At 41.1% G+C, this 22,500-nt stretch overlaps 1 protein-coding gene across 1 annotated transcript in view; it reads right to left on the bottom strand.

Moving 5' to 3' along the window:
• Window positions 1-22,500, bottom strand: part of LOC128703607 (uncharacterized) — a 224,095-nt gene that overhangs the window by 58,412 nt on the left and 143,183 nt on the right. The window contains exons 5-8 of the mRNA XM_070101205.1: window positions 17,595-17,699; window positions 14,726-14,791; window positions 9,455-9,643; window positions 8,927-9,034 (exon numbers count right to left, since the gene is read on the bottom strand). Coding sequence (XP_069957306.1) covers window positions 8,927-9,034; window positions 9,455-9,643; window positions 14,726-14,791; window positions 17,595-17,699 — 468 coding nt within the window. The remainder of the gene's footprint in view (window positions 1-8,926; window positions 9,035-9,454; window positions 9,644-14,725; window positions 14,792-17,594; window positions 17,700-22,500) is intronic.

Here is a 22,500-nt window from a genome sequence, read left to right as displayed (position 1 = left end):
AAGGTGATGAGGGTATCAAATGATTTAGATAAAGAAAAATTGGATATCATATTGGGGAGGAGGAGTACGGAAGAAGTAAATGTTTTCAGATACTTGGGAGTTGACGTGTCGGCGGATGGATTTATGAAGGATGAGGTTAATCATAGAATTGATGAGGGAAAAAAGGTGAGTGGTGCGTTGAGGTATATGTGGAGTCAAAAAACGTTATCTATGGAGGCAAAGAAGGGAATGTATGAAAGTATAGTAGTACCAACACTCTTATATGGGTGTGAAGCTTGGGTGGTAAATGCAGCAGCGAGGAGACGGTTGGAGGCAGTGGAGATGTCCTGTCTAAGGGCAATGTGTGGTGTAAATATTATGCAGAAAATTCGGAGTGTGGAAATTAGGAAAAGGTGTGGAGTTAATAAAAGTATTAGTCAGCGGGCAGAAGAGGGGTTGTTGAGGTGGTTTGGTCATTTAGAGAGAATGGATCAAAGTAGAATGACATGGAAAGCATATAAATCTATAGGGGAAGGAAGGCGAGGTAGGGGTCGTCCTCGAAAGGGTTGGAGAGAGGGGGTAAAGGAGGTTTTGTGGGCAAGGGGCTTGGACTTCCAGCAAGCGTGCGTGAGCGTGTTAGATAGGAGTGAATGGAGACGAATGGTACTTGGGACCTGACGATCTGTTGGAGTGTGAACAGGGTAATATTTAGTGAAGGGATTCAGGGAAACCGGTTATTTTCATATAGTCGGACTTGAGTCCTGGAAATGGGAAGTACAATGCCTGCACTTTAAAGGAGGGGTTTGGGATATTGGCAGTTTGGAGGGATATGTTGTGTATCTTTATACGTATATGCTTCTAAACTGTTGTATTCTGAGCACCTCTGAAAAAACAGTGATTATGTGTGAGTGTGGTGAAAGTGTTGAATGATGATGAAAGCATTTTCTTTTTGGGGATTTTCTTTCTTTTTTGGGTCACCCTGCCTCGGTGGGAAACGGCCAACTTGTTGAAAAAAAAAAAAAAATATATATATATATATATATATATATATATATATATATATATATATATATATATATATATATATATATATATATATATATATATATATATATATATATTACACTATTTGCAAAATAAATTATAAGTTGACAAATTCTGTAGTCACTATGAGATCTTCAATCAGCTCAAATATAAACTTATTGACTGTCAGTTCCATGACCTCTCTTAGCAGCTGATGAAGCAGCCATTTTGCAGGATCTAAAAACTGCTTCGGTCGTAACATTTTTAATAGATCTCTGACATAATGTGATAGTCGGATGTGTGTGTGTGTGTGTGTGTGTGTGTGTGTGTGTGTGTGTGTGTGTGTGTGTGTGTGTGTGTGTGTGTGTGTGTGTGTGTGTGTGTGTGTGCGTGTATGTGTGTGTGTTCTCTGTCTCTCGTTGTCTCTGTCTCTGTCTGTCTCTCTCTTTTTCTCTAAGACAAAGTAAATACCCCTCAGCAAAATTAAGTGAATAATGAAAAAAAATCAAGTTGCACGCAGAATGAATGATTTAAATTCCATAGAAGTGTAAAAGGAATTGTAACAGTGATTTAAGTCTTTTCACGACTGATGTTTTACACAAATGAATTTGGAAACGCGAGACTCGACCGAATTTCACAGGAAAGACGAAGAAACTTGACACAGAGAGAGAGGGAGGATAAAAGAGAATTGGTAGGGTGGAAGATAAAGTGAGAGAACGACGTGTGTTTCTGAAGGGAGAAGCGATAATGGAAGGTCACTTCACAGGTCACAGGTAATGCATTACAGATAGCAGGCCACAAGTCACAGGTAATGTCATAGATAACAGGTCACAGGTAATGCGTCACATATAACAGGTCACAGGTAATGCGTCACATATAACAGGTCACAGGTAATGTGTCACATATAACAGGTCACAGGTAATGTGTCACATATAACAGGTCACAGGTAATGCGTCACATATAACAGGTCACAGGTAATGCGTCACATATAACAGGTCACAGGTAATGTGTCACATATAACAGGTCACAGGTCATTTCTAATCATATGCATATAACAACAGTTATTTACACTGAAACACTTAATATTAAGAAATTTGTAAGAATTCAATGATCCACTGCATGACCCACTGCATGACCCACTGCATGACCCACTGCATGACCCACTGCATGACCCACTGCATGATCCGCTGCATGACCCACTGCATGACCCACTGCATGATCCACTGCATGACCCACTGCATGACCCACTGCATCACCTAGAGTTTTGTGACGTACAGTGAGAGACACATCACACACTACCTGTTAGTTAAACAGGAATAATGGTCCCTATTTTGCTGAGTTAACATGACTCACGAAATCGTAATGACTCTCTAATCGCGGGTTCTATCCCCGTCCGTGGTATGGTTTGCTGAGTTAACATGACTCACGAAATCGTAATGACTCTAATCGCGGGTTCTATCCCCGTCCGTGGTATGGTTTGCTGAGTTAACATGACTCACGAAATCGTAATGACTCTCTAATCGCGGGTTCTATCCCCGTACGTGGTATGGTTTGCTGAGTTAACATGACTCACGAAATCGTAATGACTCTCTAATCGCGGGTTCTATCCCCGTCCGTGGTATGGTTTGCTGAGTTAACTGTTGTAATAACGGAGGTGCGGTTGCCTATATTGCTTACCCACCAGTGAATCACTGCCTGCCCACTCCTGAATCACTGCCTGCCCACCCCTGAATCACTGCCTGCTCACTCCTGAATCACTGCCTGCCCACTCCTGAATCACTGCCTGCCCACTCCTGAATCACTACCTAACCACTCCTGAATCACTGCCTGCCCACCCCTGAATCACTGCCTGCCCACTCCTGAATCACTGCCTGCCCACCCCTGAATCACTGCCTGCCCACCCCTGAATCACTACCTACCCACTCCTGAATCACTACCTGCCCACTCCTGAATCACTATCTACCCACTCCTGAATCACTACCTACCCACTCCTGAATCACTACCTACCCACTCCTGAATCACTACCTACCCACTCCTGAATCACTGCCTGCCCACTCCTGAATCACTACCTACCCACTCCTGAATCACTACCTACCCACTCCTGAATCACTGCCTGCCCACTCCTGAATCACTACCTACCCACTCCTGAATCACTACCTACCCACTCCTGAATCACTACCTACCCACTCCTGAATCACTGCCTGCCCACTCCTGAATCACTACCTACCCACTCCTGAATCACCACCTACCCACTCCTGAATCACTACCTACCCACTCCTGAATCACTGCCTGCCCACTCCTGAATCACTACCTACCCACTCCTGAATCACTACCTACCCACTCCTGAATCACTACCTACCCACTCCCGAATCACTACCTACCCACTCCTGAATCACTACCTACCCACTCCTGAATCACTACCTACCCACCCCTGAATCACTACCTGCCCACCCCTGAATCACTGCCTGCCCACCCCTGAATCACTACCTGCCCACCCCTGAATCACTACCTGCCCACTCCTGAATCACTACCTGCCCACTCCTGAATCACTGCCTGCCCACCCCTGAATCACTGCCTGCCCACACCTGAATCACTGCCTGCCCACTCCTGAATCACTACCTGCCCACTCCTGAATCACTACCTACCCACTCCTGAATCGCTACCTACCCACTCCTGAATCACCACCTGCCCACCCCTGAATCACTACCTACCCACTCCTAAATCACTACCTGCCCACTCCTGAATCACTACCTACCCACTCCTGAATCACTGCCTGCCCACTCCTGAATCACTACCTACCCACTCCTGAATCACTACCTGCCCACCCCTGAATCACTACCTACCCACTCCTGAATCACTACCTACCCACCCCTGAATCACTACCTACCCGCTCCTGAATCACTACTTACCCACTCCTGAATCATTACCTACCCACTCCTGAATCACTGCCTGCCCACTTCTGAATCACTACCTACCCACTCCTGAATCACTACCTACTCACTCCTGAATCACTACTTACCCACCCCTGAATCACTACCTACCCACCCCTGAATCACTACCTATCCACTCCTGAATCACTACCTACCCACTCCTGAATCACTGCCTGCCCACTCCTGAATCACTACCTACCCACTCCTGAATCACTACCTGCCCACCCCTGAATCACTACCTAAACACTCTTGAATCACTGCCTACCCACTCCTGAATCACTACCTACCCACTCCTGAATCACTACCTACCCACTCCTGAATCACTGCCTGCCCACTCCTGAATCACTACCTACCCACTCCTGAATCACTACCTACCCACTCCTGAATCACTACCTACCCACTCCTGAATCACCGCCTGCCCACTCCTGAATCACTACCTACCCACTCCTGAATCACTACCTACCCACTCCTGAATCACTACCTACCCACTCCTGAATCACTACCTACCCACTCCTGAATCACTACCTACCCACTCCTGAATCACTACCTACCCACTCCTGAATCACTACCTACCCACCCCTGAATCACTACCTACCCACTCTTGAATCACTGCCTACCCACTCTTAAATCACTACCTACCCACTCCTGAATCACTACCTACCCACTCCTGAATCACTACCTACCCACCCCTGAATCACTACCTACCCACTCTTGAATCACTGCCTACCCACTCTTAAATCACTACCTGCCCACTCCTGAATCACTACCTACCCACTCCTGAATCACTACCTACACACACACACACACACATATGCAATCAGTGAAGAGACAGGGCCAGGAGCTATGAATCGACCCCTGCAACCACAAACAGTTGAGTACACACGCGCGCGCGTGGGATACCACCTGCCATGCTACTGCAAAAAACCTTGTACACTGCCGGAGAAGTGCCAGGGATACGACCAGGTAAGTACACACAAGGAAATACTAAGGACGCTACAAAGGAAGTACCAGGAATAATACCAGGGAAGTAACTGGGATAATACCAGGGAAATATTCCAAAAGTAGCCCGATATACTCTCAGGGTAGTAATCCAATGTACTGCCAGGGCAGTACCTCAATATACTGCCAGGGCAGTACCTCAATATACTGTCAAAACAGTAGCCAGACATACCACTAAAAAGTTCGTCTGCGTCTCTCACTTCATCCCGGCGGCTGTTCCATTTCCTACATAATCTAATATTTACGCAGTAATACACATGAACTCCCAAGCAAATGAAGGAGTTTCTGTTAGCTGACGTGCTGTGTGTGTACTCACCTATTTGTTGTTGTTGGGGTCGATTCATAGCTCCTGGCCCCTCCTCTTCCCTGGTCGCTACTAGGTCCACTCTCTCCCTTCTCCAAAAGCTTTGTCGAACCTCTTCTTAAAGCTATGTACGGATCTTGCCTCCACTACATCACTCTCCATATTGTTTCACTACCTGACAACTCTATGACTGTGTACTCACCTAGTTGAGGTTGCAGGGGTCGAGTCCAAGCTCCTGGCCCCGCATCTTCACTGGTCGCTACTAGGTCACTCTCCCTGAACCGTGAGCTTTATCGTACCTCTGCTTAAAGCTATGCATGGATCCAGCCTCCACTACATCGCTTCCTAAACTATTCCACTTCCTGACTACTCTGTGGCTGAAGAAATACTTCCTAACATGCCTGTGATTCATCTGTGTCTTCAACTTCCAACTGTGTCTCCTTGTTACTGTGTCCCATCTCTGGAACATTCTGTCTTTGTCCACCTTGTCAATTCCTCTCAGTATTTTGTATGTGTGTGTGTGTGTGTGTGTGTGTGTGTGTGTGTGTGTGTGTGTGTGTGACTATCGCTGTATATATAATTAGGCTACAAAGTTACACCTGTTAATCCCAGAGCACTAACATCCACTTTACAAATACGTGAAGGTCAGTGTACATCCCCGGCTGATATTGAACTCTGACACCCGTTTGTCTCAGCCATCTGACAGGAGGTAATTCTCATAGCCTTCATGGCTTCCTATGCATCAATAGCCAAGCTAAATGCACCCAGTTAACGCCCAAGACAGTCAATGATTATGACTAATAATGTAGGATTTGCTAGTCATAGCAAATACTGCCAGCCAGTAACTTAACTCAACACCAAGATTTCATCCACCCAGTCACATCTAGATCAACATCGTTTATCACCAATACTCAGATTGGTTGATTTGTAGGGCAACACAACACGGCTTATGAGACTTGACACGACTGATTAGAATTGATTCGTAAGACCCAACACTAATATCTTTGAAAGATGCAGTTGACCAGTAGAAATTAAAGAAATTAAAAAAAAGAGAGATGCAGACAGGTCGAGGCTCAGACAGGGAGACAGGAATTGGGTGGCTATTGACAATGAGGACACAGACAGAAGAAACACAGACGGGGGGGGGATGCATAGACAGTGACACAAACAGGGAAACACAGATGGACAAGGTACATAGACAGGGAAACACAGACGAACAAGGGACACAGGCAGGGGGAACATAGACAGAGGGACACAGACAGGGGGACAAAGACAGGGGAACACAAACAAGAGAAGAAAGTGACCAGTGTTGACCACGTCAACTCCAGTAATTTTAAGTGTCTTCTACCTATTTTCATTACCACTTTACCGTACATACCAAATGAGGTTTATTTTACTCACTAAAAGGGGAGTTTGGGATGAGTTTTGGAGATGGATAGAGCTTACGGAGAGGTGGAGATTAAGCTGTGTAAAGCTTAACAAGCACAAAAGATGATATGTTATTGTGACAAGCTTGAAAGAGAGAGAGAGAGAGAGAGAGAGAGAGAGAGAGAGAGAGAGAGAGAGAGAGAGAGAGAGAGAGAGAGAGAGAGAGAGAGAGAGAGAGAGAGAGAGAGAGAGAGAGAGAGAGAGAGAGAGAGAGAGAGAGAGAGGCTTTTGTTCATGGGTGTTAAAATTATTTTATCACAAGCGTAGCTGTTATTAGCCTGGTGTACATATTGTATCAACATCATGCAGGAAATTATCCTAAATTAAATTCCTACTGTACACAAAGACAAAAGCATTGTCAAGGAACAACAACCACACCGAGGATTTTTTTTGATAATTATAACATTTATTATTCTAGTAATAATGGTGACTTCAGGTCTTTGACTGTTAATATTTCTCTAGCGTCGTAATGATTCATGTCCTTAGTGAGTAATATTATTCTGGCTAGGTAATATTTCAGTCCGTAGATGGTCAATACCGGTGGATGTTTTGCAGTTTGTGTCTCTCCTGTCTTCCCTCTCTCACGTACTTAACATCACACTTGATTCCAGTACCCATCCGTGCGGGCTGATTTTAATGGAGAGTTTCCTTCTCCAGCTGATAATCTAATATTCATGAAATGATTATCATCTTCATGAGTTTAGAGAGCTTGCAGGTCAAGGATAGTTTTAATAAGACAGGTATTTGTTTTGACCTCTTACCACGAATATCCCCAGTACGTTCACTCTTTTCCAGATTTATGATAGCTGCCCGGTCTCCAGTGGCCTGTGTGTGTGTGTGTACTCACCTAATTGTGGTTGCAGGATCGATTCATAGCTCCTGGCCCCGCCTCTTCACTGGTCGCTTCCACTACATCACTCTCCAGATCATTCCACTTTCTGACAACACTATAACTGAAGAAATACTTCCTAACATCCCTGTGACTCATCTGAGTCTTCAACTTCCAATTGTGTGTGTGTGTGTGTGTGTGTGTGTATTATCTCGGCACTGTTACATTATCCGCTGTCTTTATCTCTCTGTCTCGCCTTTACCAGCCTGTCATCGCTATCATTAACTTATACATAACTAGAAGTTATGACAGATCTCATCAATTCTTCTTTTTAGCTGAAGTGTTCACTAAAACTAGCAATTAAGAATTATGCTTCATAAAACGTGAGAAGCAGTCATTAACCGCAAACTGTTACCATGGTAACGCTACTTAAATATTAATTATTATTATTTGATTATAATTATTACTATTATTATTTTATTATAATTATTACTATTATTATTTGATTATAATTATTACTATTATTATTTGATTATAATTATTACTATTATTATTTGATTATAATTACTATTATAGAACATGTGTATGTAGTTACCTATTTGTAGTAGGAATTCGGTGTCGTCTTGGGTAATATTAAGAAATCAACTCCGATCCGAGGAAGGGGAAGGCAGCTCCAGTTACCAGAATCAAGAGCCCTTCATCACCCTTCATGGACTAGCAAGTTTTTGTTTCCTTAAATTTCTTCTTCCGAAAATTTATTTACCTGTTTTCTTAATGTTTCTTCTGTGTTTTCTTAATGTTTTCTCTTCTCAACTTTCTCTCTGTTTCCACAAATTTCTTTATCGCTACTTTTGTTTGACTTTCTTAAAAATAATTTGATAATGTGTGTTTGTGTGTGTGTGTGTTTGTGTGTGTTTGTGTGTGTGTGTGTTTGTGTGTGTGTGTGTGTGTGTGTGTGTGTTTGTGTGTGTGTATGTGTGTGTGTGTGTGTGTGTGTGTGTGTGTGTGTGTGTGTGTGTGTGTGTGTGTGTGTGTGTGTGTGTGTGTGTGTGTGTGTTCTCGGGGAGGGTAACTTATTACTGTTATATTTCATAATAATAATTATTATTATTTATTTTTATTATTTAGTTTCCTCATAAATATGTTAATAGTAATTTACGACAATAAAAAGAACCCCAGTGCATCACCTATCATAATCAGAAGGAAGCACTAAACCTGTAGGAGTCATACAGCACATGGCGGAATGGAGACAGACGTGTCCACCTCACAGTATTTTAAAAATTATTATAAACTTAACCAGAACTTATAAAGGTATTGGACGGGTAAGCCAGCGGAATGCCTCGGTCAGATGACCAAAAGCTCAGGGTGTGAGTGAATCATGTGACTAAGACCCCGCGTCAGGAAGCACTTGTCCTGTTGCCTGACGACTCTTACCTGACTGAGGGAGAGAGCGATGGCCCAGACAGCGTCGTAGGTCTGCGTCACGTACTCCGTCAGGGGCTGACCAGTCCGTGAGAACTCCTGCAGGAACTGGCTGTTGGTCTGTCGGAGGAAGACAGCCAGGAAGTAATACAAGGAACCTTAGTGGGACAAAGACAGCAGGATAGCAGAATTTAACAGACAATGGATATAAAGTAGATAGATAATGGATAGGAGAGAGAGAGAGAGAGAGAGAGAGAGAGAGAGAGAGAGAGAGAGAGAGAGAGAGAGAGAGAGAGAGAGAGAGAGAGAGAGACTGGGAGTGAGACTGGGAGTGAGATCATCTTTGCAAAATCTAATACAGACCTGAAACTAAGAAATGTAATAAAGCCAGAAAAAGAATTTGCAGTGAGAAAAGTGCTCATACAATTCTGCACACTATTCCCGTTTATGAAACCATAGACGGGAAGCATGTCAACAAAAAACCCTGAATGGGAGCATGTCAACATGCAGAATAATAAACAGTAAGCATGTCATGAGTACCAAGCCAGACTCTGAAGCGTTGGTGCCAATAATGGAGCCATGAGCAGTGACCAGTACCACTCCCTGCACCGCCTTCACCAGTTGCGAGGCAGAACAGTTGATGCCAGCCGTCACCCTCCACCAGCTGTCCTGTGGCGCCCCTGACAACACCCAGGCATAGTCCTCTCCATACATCCCCAGGTGGAACGCCTGTTGAGGAGAAGGCTGAAATTGAACATCTTCAGCATTGTTAATTCGATATACACGCAGAAAGCGATTTCCCTATCGCATGTTATACTTGCACTGTGGTAGCTAAACTTAGCTATGAAATAAAATACATGTGCAGTGTTAGGATATGTAACTGAGGAAAGAGTTCATGAGACTAAAAGAGAAGCACTGCGACAGGTCTATTGGCCCATGCTAGGCAGCTCCTCAACGAATTCCCTGTGGCTAGCTGGTCTAGTGGCTAACGCGACGGGCTGGAGTTTTGAGACTCTATGACCGCGGGTTCAATCCCGGCCGGGGGTATGGTTTCAGTCCTGAAGAAAACTTTCTTCAATAAAATACAATTATTGGTAAACTGTATCATCTCTTACCCAAATGCTTGTAATGTTTCCCTGCCATACTGTATTGTGAACGATAGCATTCATTCATGAGGTAATGAAATCCGTCAGATTGTGCTGAGTGACTTCAGTAAGACGATAAAGATATTTTAAGGCATTCTACTGTGCGTTAAGTGACTATGGGTGCTTTGATTCTTACCAGCAGGACTGGTGTTGCCTGGTAACGCTATCTCTCAGGGACCCCCTATCCCAATGATCCTGTCTTGAAGTGTTGGTAAGCCAGTCTCTCTCCGGTTATCAATAAATTTGCAAATCTCTCTCTCTCTCTCTCATAAAAATACCCCAAGAGACCCAGAAGCTCTAGAGCTGTTGCTCAATATCTGCAAGAAGCCCAAACTGAAACTGTTAGCCTAGGAGCCCAACAGTACTGTGAGACCCCAGACTTATGGGCCCAACAGCACTGTGGGACCCCAGACTTATGGGCTCACCGGCACTGTGGGACCCCAGATTTATGGGCCCAACAACATTGTGGGACCCCAGACTTATGGGCTCACCGGCACTGTGGGACCCCAGATTTATGGGCCCAACGGCACTATGGGACCCCAGGCTTATGGACCCAGCACACAGTGGGGCCCAGAACTTATAGCCTCAACAGTAATTTGAAACTTGAGGCTACAAATATAGCAGAGAGAGACAGTTTTCACCATCAAATTCGATACAGAACGAGTAAGGCCAATTACGTTGAAGTTCGTGTCGTTGCCACGGTCGCTTGAGGCGATTTTCACGCAGTAGTTCTCTGTGAGGTCGACTTTCCAGCCCGTGATTGGAAATTCGTATGGGATCGCGCTAACTTTGAGGGGAAACCACTACCCTGAGGGGACTTTGGGAGGGAGGGAGGCAGGAGGAAGCAGAGGGGAGGTGAGGGGAAGAGAGGAGAAAGCATAGGGGAAAGTAATTAGTGGGAAGTGAAGTGAAGAGAGTGTGAGTACTCACCTATATGTGGTTGCAAGGGTTGAGTCTAAGCTCCTGACCCCGGTATGTGTGTGTCTGCATGTTTACCTGGCCTTTACCAAGCAACTGAAGAGTGGTGACCAGACACACTGTACCAGGAGCTTTATAATAAGGCTGAAGCGATGGTCTCACCCATAGAGAGGATATATACACCATATATACGCAGGACAGGCACCTAAAGTCAGTACCTGACCAGCCGGGCTGTGGTTCGTACGTCAGTTTGCGTGCTGCCAGCAGTAACAGCCTGGTTGATCAGATCCTGATCCACCACGAAGCCTGGTCTCAGACCGGGCCGCGGGGGCGTTGACCCCCGAAACCCTCTCCAGGTATACTCCAGGTAGTATATATGGGGAAGTGGACAAGAATCCTTCCTCCGTAAGCCATTCGTGTCGTAAAAGGCGACTAAAATGCCGAGAGCAAGGGGTAGTTAACCCCTTCTCCTGTATAAATTACTAAATGTAAAAGAAGAGAAACTTTATAGCTTTATTCTTTTCTCGGGTCGCGCTGCCTCGGTGGGAGACGGCCAGTATGTTAAAAAATATATACGAAGTATATATCTCAGTGTAGATGTGCTGAGCGTTTATTTTGATCTCAATTTTCGGCATCACTGGTTTTTTTTAGTGGTGGTGAGCAGGTTACATGCAGCATTAATGACCGTCGTGTAGCCGATACACCAATTAACCAACCAACCATCAGCCAGCACATGCTGCCACGATGGTCTCTGCAAGTATCTAAATTCACAGTATGTGGCTGGGTGGAAATGTGCTTTAATAATGGTGGTGTTAACACGACTGATGGAACGTTGGCCTGTCACTTGTCTTTCCACAGTTCGAATCCCCCAGAAAACCTTAAGACTGTTACAGGAGTTGATTACGTTTTCCGCAGTTAAACGCGAGAGCGCGGACATACACACACACACACACACACACACACACACACACACACACACACACACACACACACACACACACACACAGGGTACATCATTATGAATAAACGCGCAAGCAAAACTTCAAACTTCATTCCAGAGTGACTTTTGATTAGATTCTTCCTAAGTTTAAACTACGTGAGAAGTAGGCACCCAGGCTTGTGTGAGGAGTGTCCTCGACACCCGTCCCTTGTGACACTCGTCAGAGAAGCAATATGTAAGTTGTTTGCCTCCCTAACACGCTCCCATGGACACGTATTATATATATATATATATATATATATATATATATATATATATATATATATATATATATATATATATATATATATATATATATATATATATATATATATATATATATATATATCGTGAGCTTTGCATATACGTGTAACATACATTTGTGTGTGTGTGTGGGAAAGCTCACAACCTTGGACTACAGAGTTTCTTGTTTCAGTCTGTGAGTGCTGTGATCCAGAGAGGTAACGCCGGCTGCGCCCCAGACACAAGACCGACCTCTGAGGAGATGCATGATGGTTTTGAAATGTAAATGTTGACATATATGTAAAGTAATTCTCAGTTCTCCTCGTGGAGCATCTTGATAGTGACTGGAATATCGCCCAACTCCCTTCTCCATCTCTCTCTTACTCTCTATACACCAAATTTCATCTTTCCATCTTTATTCATTGGATTTTATCTACCATCTCCATACACCAGACTAAAGGTTTCTTGTGACTGTGAAGGTGTATGTGAATCCATGTAGATATGTACGAGTGTGTACGTGAATGAATGTAGGTACGTACGTTTCTCCATGTAGGTATGTACGTGTCTGTGTAGGTATGTACGTGTCTCTATGTAGGTATGTACGTGTCTCTATGTAGGTATGTACGTGTCTCCACGTGAGGGATTATACAACATTAAAATTTAATGTTAGAGGAAGCGAGTGGAATGTCAACCTCTTATACACCAGCAGCGAGTCGATCTCCGCCTCCCACTGGATGGATGAATGGATGGATGGATGGGAGGTTGGAAGGGGGTGCAGTGCCCTTTCTAAAAGAAAGTGGAAGGTTGTGGTGGTGGTGGTGAGAGAACAACTCAAATCATGAGGAAGTGGTCCTGGTATTAACGTGCTTGAAAGGGAGGAGAATGAACACGGAACCATGGCCCACTGCTTTGATAGCAAAATTGGGTCCAATGTTGTTTGAAATGGGAGGTGGCTAGGTCATAAGAACTCTAATTACCTATTTGTAATTGCCTGTTTAAGTTTGCTGGGGGAAGGGGTCCTACGATGATGACCTCTGGACCAACTGTTGTGTAATTACCGTTATATTTGTGAATCCATGTATGAAGTCCGCTCCATGTTTGGGAGTGGGAAACAGTTCGCACTATGATAGATGGTAGTGACACTGCAATTCTGTAGGGTCATGTAAATTGTGATTTACATGCATTTTTGCAAAGACAGAGAGGTGACGAGTGGTGAAAATAATTTTTCCTCTTTCAGTCACCCAGCCTTGGTGGAAGACGGTCAGCCTGACCAAAGATAATTACGCACAGAAATTACAAACTTCGCTAATGAAAGTCATTATGTCGCTCGTTTATTTCTCGGAATTACTTCTCATATGCCCATTTTCCTTTTGAAACTGATCGTAGAGTTGGTAAATATTAGAAACTGAATAAGTTATGAGACGATAAGGAAATTAAAGAGAAAGTCAGAAGGTCATGAAGCCTCGTGTATGGCAGCTTAAGAACACTGTCACAGTTAATATATGGGGGAAGGGGGACATTGGTTAGTTACAATGAAGTGAATTTTTGGTGGTGTAGACAACACAACTGTGAGTAAATCATAGTCAGTTTAATTACCGAACTTGGAATTGCATTTACAATGGCTGCATGTAAATGAAAGTTCAGAGGAGAATAATAAGCCCAATTTCTTCAACCAGGAACTGAAAATTTAAAAAAATAAATATTACTGTATAAATTAGAGGAAGATTATTAGCATAACTAAGGGAAGAAATAATTTCTATTATTTAATTCCCCCAAAAATTTATATTTAAGGCAGAACATATGTAATGAAGTAGATTTTACGAACAGTATAAGACTACCGAAACAGTTTGAACCTGGAAGAGTAGTGAAGTATTTGTTATTAATTAATGGAGCATTTTGACCGGTTATCACACACTGATAAAACACACTGAAGACAAAAATACTGAAGACGGCACACCATGAACGTAACTCTGCTGCTGTAGCTACAAAACATGTAACTGCAATGGTAAATAGGAAACAGACCGTCTCATTTAAGTGTCTCCAGACATAAAGGGGAGAGTAATGTTAGGTATACCAGGTATATCAACACTTGTCAGACTGTGAAGTAAAGACACGTTAAGCACCTAGGATAGTTTTTTTTTTTTTTAGAAAAGCAATGTTTGCCACTAATGACTCTGACGAAGTCCTTAGTGAGGTAAACGTTTCCTCAATAAAATGTCAAAAGAGAGAATTGTGCAGACAGGAAAAAGTAGCGCAAATAGTATAGTTATGCAGGTAGGGAGTGTTGCAGGTAGGGAGTGTTGCAGGTAGGGAGTGTTGCAGGTAGGGAGTGTTGCAGGTAGGAAGTGTTGCAGGTAGGGAGTGTTGCAGGTAGGGAGTGTTGCAGGTAGGGAGTGTTGCAGGTAGGGAAAGTGGTGCAGGTAGGGAGAGTGTTGCAGGTAGGGAGAGTGTTGCAGGTAGGGAAAGTGTTGCAGACAGGGAGAGTGTTGCAGGTAGGGAAAGTGGTGCAGGTAGGGAGATACTCACCTGACAGAAGACCTTCCTGGCCAAATCGACGGAGAAGCTGGCAATGAAGATCCTGCAGTCACGCTCCTGAAGCAACGAGATAAACAGTCACAACCAGTCCAACCCAGTACACAGCCTCGTATTGCAACCATTCCTATAGTATATTCGCACAGCTAGGTACTCACCAGCAAGTAGGTGATTACACCTCTGTTCTCACCCAAAATTGCATAAAAGATAACAGTATCAATATCTTAGTTGTGGATTATTTTTAGTATTTATAACGTCACAGTTCTTCTCTACTACAAACCCTTATCCCTGTTTAAATGCATTTATTTATTTATTTATTTATTTATTTCCAATTTGTGCACACATACAGAGGTACAAAAAAAATACAGATAAGAGCAGCATGCCAAAGCCACTTATACTATGCACAGCATTACGGGCTGGCTTAAAATTAACTTAAGATTAACTAAGCAATGATTATTATTATTATTATAATAAAAAAGAAGCGCTAAGCCACAAGGACTATACAGCGCTGCTACTAAGCAATGATGAAATCAGTGATAAAACATTAATGTAAACAGATAACTATAAAGCACAAGCGAGTATTACAAAGACAGGTCATATGGTTGCATTCAGTTAGGTAGTGATTCTGTTAGGTAGTGTATTTAAAAAATAATAAAGTTAGATTGGGTTTTAGGTTTAACATTTATGTGATATAATTGTGAGAAACATTTAAGATATACAATTTATAATGTTCAGTTATTCAGTATTTATTTGGTTTTGGGTGAGTAAGTAATCTTTGAGAAGAGACTTGAATTTATAAACAGGTAGTGTTTCTTTTATATTTACAGGTAATGAATTCCAGATTTTAGGGCCTTTTATGTGCATTGAGTTTTTGCATAGTGTGAGATGGACACGAGGAACATCAAAGAGTGATCTGTGCCTTGTGTTATGGTCATGTGTTCTGTTGAGGTTGGCAAGGAGATGTTTGAGGGGAGGGTTAATATCAGAGTTAAGTGTTCTATGTATGTAATAGGTGCAGTAATAAGTATGGATGTTTTGTATGGTGAGTAGGTTTAGTGTATTGAATATTGGTGGAGTGTGCTGCCTGTAGTGAGAATTTGTTATCATTCTAACTGCAGCCTTTTGTTGGGTAATTAGTGGTCTGAGATGGTTAATTGTTGTTGAGCCCAATGCACAAATTCCATAGGTGAGATAGGGGTAAATAAGAGAGTGATATAGGGCCAGGAGGGCTGACTGTGGAACATAGTACCGTATCTTCGATAGTATGCCTACAGTCTTGGAAATTTTCTTAGAAATTTGATGTATATGTGTATGAAATTTGAGTCTATTATCAAGGTGGATTCCTAAGAATTTTCCCTCTGTTAGTTTTGTGATAGGTGATCCATTTATCATTATGTTAAGAGGGACATCTGTAGCTCTGTTACCAAACTGAATGAAGTAGGTTTTGTCAATGTTTAGTGTAAGTTTGTTAGTCCTCATCCAGGTAGATATTTTCTGTAATTCGGTATTTACAGTATTGGCTAGCGTGACTGGGCTCGGGTGAGAGAAGACGTATGTAGTGTCACCTGCAAATAGTGTGGGTTTGAGTAATTGCGAAGCATTTGGAAGGTCATTTATGTATAGGAGAAAGAGAAGAGGGCCAAGGACACTTCCCTGTGGGACACCAACTGTAATTGGTTGTGCAGAAGAGTTTGCCCCATTTGCGTACACATATTGGCTTCTGTTGCTGAGGTAAGGCTTGAGGTAGTTGAGGGAGTGCCCTCTTATACCATAGTGTGACAATTTTACGTGGAGCAAGTCATGGTCAACTGTATCAAAAGCTTTACGTAAGTCAATGAAGATCCCCAGTGGGACTTCTTTTTTCTCTATTGCAGTGTATATATGTTCTAGCATGTGTATAATGGCATCATTAGTATTTTTATTAGGCCTGAATCCAAATTGGCAGGGGTTGAGTATGTTTTGGGAGATAAGGTAGGAGTAGATTCGTTTATGAATTAATTTTTCGAAGATTTTTGAGAGAGGGTGTAAGTTGGATATTGGCCTATAGTTATTCAACTCTGTTTGGTCTCCTCCTTTGTGGATCGGGGTGACCCTTGCTATTTTGAGTACTGTAGGGAAGGTGGAGGATTCAATGGATTTGTTAAAGAGTGTTGCAATGATTGGTGATAGCACTTGTGACACTTTTTTGTATATAAGGGGTGGTAAGGTATTTAAATCTCCTGCCTTGTTTTTTAGTGCGTTGATAATAAGGGAGACTTCGTATGGGTTAGTCGGAGCTAGGAACAGTGTGTTCGGGTAGTTGCCGGTGAGGTAGTCATTTGGTGGGGTATCTGAGCTTGGGATTTTATTGGCAAGGTTTTGTCCTATAGTGGAGAAGAAATCATTGAGTCTGTTTGCTGTTTCTGTTGGTGGGAGTTGGGGTTCATCTGTTTTTGCTAATTTTATTTCGCTATTTCGTGATATCTTTTTTGTTCCCAGAATTTCTGATAGGGTTTTCCAGGTCTTTTTTATATCCTATCATCAATCTTTCTCCAATATCGCCAGAAGTCCTCTGTCTAATCATCATAGTCATTTACAGGCTAACAATTAAACAGCCAATAGGTGAAATTAAATTAAAAACTGCACACAAAAAATAAAATTTATTAGCTGCAAAATTCTGTCTTCGGAGAAGTCTAAGGAGATTCGAGGCAGCCTTCACAGGACCTCAAACAATTACAGAATGTTTGGATGAGGCAGGTCAAAGCTCAAGGTAATCACGTTACACGTCTTAACAGAAAAAAACAAGAATTACCCTTCCAGAATACTTAAAATACACACACACACACACACACACACACACACACACACACACAGAGTGACTCACCTTAAGAGTGTGGAGATGCTCAGTATAATCCCCTTGAGAGAGAGTGACGGTGGCTTGCAGGGAAATGTTTGCAGCCTCCAGGGCTGGCATCAGCTCATTCAGCGCCTGAGCGAGGAGAGGGAAGACACCGTGAGCTCCTGAAGGTACTAAGGCGCAAGATGACAAAGAGAACTTGCAGAATAAACCTTTATTGGGACAACGTTTAACTGAGTAAAAATTTATCAGGTCCTGACTTAATAAAGCTTTACACCGAGTGAAATATATGTGGGGTTCACGTTTTAGGCTTGAGGCCTATCGACTCCGTGAGGGTAATTAAAAATGCAACGCACCTGCTGTTTCAACCTCGTGCTAAAAAAAAGTTAGCGTGTTATGGAAAATGTTTTTTTTACAGCCTAGAGCTTGAACAACTAAACTGGTCTGTATTTAGAACATATAGTAATTACATTTAGAGTATATAGTAATTATATTTAGAGCATATAGTAATTATATTTAGAGCATATAGTAATTACATTTAGAGCATATAGTAATTATATTTAGAGCATATAGTAATTACATTTAGAGCATATAGTAATTACATTTAGAACATATAGTAATTACATTTAGAGCATATAGTAATTACATTTAGAGCATATAGTAATTATATTTAGAGCATATAGTAATTACATTTAGATCATATAGTAATTATATTTAGAGCATATAGTAATTACATTTAGAGCATATAGTAATTACATTTAGAGCATATAGTAATTATATTTAGAGCATATAGTAATTATATTTAGAGCATATAGTAATTATATTTAGAACATATAGTAATTAATTTAGAGCATATAGTAATTAAATTTAGAGCATATAGTAATTACATTTAGAGCATATAGTAATTACATTTAGAGCATATAGTAATTACATTTAGAGCATATAGTAATTACATTTAGAGCATATAGTAATTAAATTTAGAGCATATAGTAATTACATTTAGAGCATATAGTAATTAAATTTAGAGCATATAGTAATTACATTTAGAGCACATAGTAATTATATTTAAAGCAACTGCTAAAATAATTACGATGTATAATCATGAAAGCCTCACAGGTCATTATGAGGTCTTGTGATGAGTTATCAACAAACATCTGGAGGTGATCCATCAACTAGAAAGCAATGAAGTGTGTGCGGTCAATTTCACTTCTGGGACATTTCAATAGTGATGATGGTGATTATAGTGATGGTAATTATAGCGATGGTGGTAATAATGGTACTGATGGTGATAATGGTGGTAGTGATAATGGTGGTGGTGGTGGTAGTGATGGTGATAATGGTGGTGGTGGTGGTGGTGGTAGTGATGGTGATAATAATGGTGGTGGTGATGGTAGTGATGGTGATAATGGTGGTGATAGTGAAGGTGATGGTAGTAGTGTTGGTGATAGTGATGGTGATAATGGTGGTAGTGGTAGTGATGGTGATAATGATGGTGGTAATGATTCTCTCAAGCCAGCACATTCGTCACTTGATTTAATTTGGAAGTGAGATTCAGCAGAAGTCTTTTATTCAGATGAGATTTAATATTCCATCGGAATCTCACATTTTTTTTAATAAAAAGTTCTAAATTAAACTTCTATCACTTGTTAATGGTGCATCTCACAGTGAAGAATGTACGAACGTCCAAAACCCAACGTTTCTGAAGCATCCCAAGATAGGCTGCCTGATACTTCAGATCAAACCATACCATGGGTGGGGTTTGAACCCGCGGTCAGAGTCTCAAAACTCCAGACCGTCGCGTTAGCCACTAACGTGACGGTGGAGTTTTGAGACTCTCTGACCGCGGGTTCAAACACCACCCGTGGTATGGTTTGTTTGCAATCATGTCATTACGATTCCCGTGAGTCGTGATACTGCAGATGTACACACCAGGGAGTACTGTACTGTACTGGACACACCGTTCTATGTAATAATCTCTATTTTTTGGAACACAGTTATTTTTATAAAAATATTTGGCATTAATTTTTTTATAAATTTATTAATAAAAATTAAAAGTGACTTGCATTGCTGAGAAGCTGCATAGTATTTTTCTAGTGTAATTTTTTTAATAAATAATTTAAGTTTAGTTTGAATTGGCCTTTTTTTTTTAATATTCAGCTTTATCAATGGTTTCAAAGATCCTTTTAACAATCTTTGCCAATCTTTCGTTGTCTAACGTCTTATTTAGTCTTATTCAAAATACTGTTTATTGGGTGTAATGTAATGTAAAGTATATCGATGCGAAGGAAGGATACTTAACAAAGCGGAAAGAAACCAGGTTGACGAGGGTGAGTGAGTCAGCTTTGATCGCTCTAAGCAACGTTCTGGCTCAATACTCCGGGAGTTTTACATTTCAGGCGTCTTAATCTAGTTCATATTGTGTTAGACTGTTTCTTCCCCAACACCCAATGCATGAACATGAGGTAACTTACTCATGAACATAAGACTTACTCATCAGCACCTGACGTCACTTGATTCATCTGTGTTTGGCTGTTATACATTCTGTCTTAGATTGATAAATTATTTTTACACAAGTGAGTGAAACAATAAATATCCTAAATTATGCACAAGTATCTATATTTCAGAGAGATCAAACTAAAATGCGGACACGAATTTAACCAACAACCTTGCAAGCCTCACAATATATCAAACAAACTGGATTTCATTTTGCCTTTAGTTTAGAAATGTTACCAAACACAGCTTCACGCGCGGCTTCCGTTACCTTCATCTCCACAAATCCTGGAGAGGAGTTTCAGAGTCTTGGCTTTGTATCAATGAGTTGGAAGCTGTAATTATTACTTGAAAGGACGGAAACATGTCTATATGTCGAGACTTTAATTTTAATATGATTTGTATCTAATGAGTCTCGCTTAGACTGCAGGGTTGGTGTGATGGAGAGATGGAGGATGATGGTGTTGGAGAGATGGTGCAAGGGAAGGAAGATGGTGTGATGGAGAGATGGTGCGAGGGATGGAGGATGATGGTGTGATGGAGAGATGGTGCAAGGGAAGGAAGATGATGGTGTGATGGAGAGATGGTGCGAGGGAGGGAGGATGATAGAGTGGTGGAGAATGAAGGTGATAATCAAAGCCGTGGATAACTCAATAAACAAAATAATCACTGTGAAAAAAATAGTGAATTTCCAAGTGCATTCGTGATTTCTCACGTTATTAAGTGCTTGGAAATTCACTATTGTTTTCATAGTGGTTATTTTGCATATTGTGATATCACCTGTTTACTGTGATCTTATTGCATAACACAGTATGTGTAACATAGTCGGTTTTAACAGGTACATGTGAAGGAAGGGAATATGAAAGAGATCTGTAAATGTTCAAGAATGTAAATGAGAAAGATAGATAGATAGAAAGAAAGATAGATAGATAGATAGATAGATAGATAGATAGATAGAGAGAGAGAGAGAGAGAGAGAGAGAGAGAGAGAGAGAGAGAGAGAGAGAGAGAGAGAGTGAAAGATAGATATCGACCCACTCGTCAATACCAGAGAAATGTCATGTTGGTGGCCTTATTCTTGTATAGTTCAACGTTCCCAACTCTCCTCCGCCTCCTCCACCATCTCACAAGATGACTATGAGATGTTTATCATAACAATTTAACATCAATTTTACAAACGGATGTGCCTTTCTCAAAGCCATGTTATAATTAACTATTACCAAGTACAAACTGAAAGTCTGTTAATGGTCGCTCCTGATGACAATTAAAAAAACTAAAAACATATGCAAGGAAATTGCAGACCTGCTGGAATTGTCCCCAGGACGAACATATTTATTTATTTATTTATTAATTTGAACATGATACATAGAAGTACAAGGAATACAATTTTTAAGGTGCAACATGCCAAAACCCCTTGTATGCAGAGCATTAGGGGCAGGCTTAAAAATTAACTTAAAAATTAGCTTAAAAATTAGCTTAAAAATTAGCTTAAAAATTAACTTAAAAATTAACTTAAAAATTAACTTAAAAATTAGCTTAAAAATTAACTAAGTGGTACAAAAATTATTGTAAAACAGATAACAATTTAATACAAATGAGTATTACAAAGACAGGTCATATGGTCATTTACTGTGTTGCTGTGTAATCACTAGAATGGAGTATTATGTTAGGCAATGAAGTTAAATAGTAACAAAGTTTGATTGGGTCACAGGTTGACATTTATGAGATACAATAATGAGATACATATATGAGATACAATTTATGAAATACCATTATTCAGTATTTATTTAGTTTTGGGTGAGTAAGTGATTTTTGAGAAGAGACTTGAATTTATAAACAGTGTTTCTTTTATATTCACAGGTAATGAATTCCAGATTTTAGGGCCTTTTATGTGCATTGAGTTTTTGCATAGCGTGAGATGGACACGAGGAAAACTGAGTAGGAAAACTGCAGGTCTGTTGTAAGTGTTTGATTTTAGCAGTTATATATACATGCACACAGATGACGTCCATGTTTATTATGTAAATTAAAGAATAAAAAGTCACAGTACCGTGAGTGGAATAATACACAAGTAACCAGCACATACCAGCGAGAAGCTCATGGCCATGTTTTGATCCGCCTTCGGCCATTTACAAGTATGACTTGTAAATGGTCCAAGTCGAAAAAAACATCATGACCATCTCTCTGCTATGTGCGGGTTATTTGTGTATTATGTAAATTATCCAGCATTAATATAATGTGCAGTGAAAACAATAATGATTTGGATCCATGGGTAAAAAGCCTTTTATGTTTTTGGTAATAAAAAATAAAAAGGTAATCAGACTTAAGTAACCTGATAATTAACTCCTAATTTTGGCCCCCCAAAAAAACAGTCGTATCCACTGTTTAACCAACTTACTTCTGTACAATTTACATATGTTGTCCGTATGCTCAAAACAGTATAA

The sequence above is a fragment of the Cherax quadricarinatus genome, chromosome 76, assembly GCF_038502225.1.
Source record: "Cherax quadricarinatus isolate ZL_2023a chromosome 76, ASM3850222v1, whole genome shotgun sequence".
Taxonomy (NCBI): domain Eukaryota; kingdom Metazoa; phylum Arthropoda; class Malacostraca; order Decapoda; family Parastacidae; genus Cherax; species Cherax quadricarinatus.
Note: the sequence above shows the minus strand (reverse complement) of the source record. Positions and strands in the feature narration are given on the sequence as shown.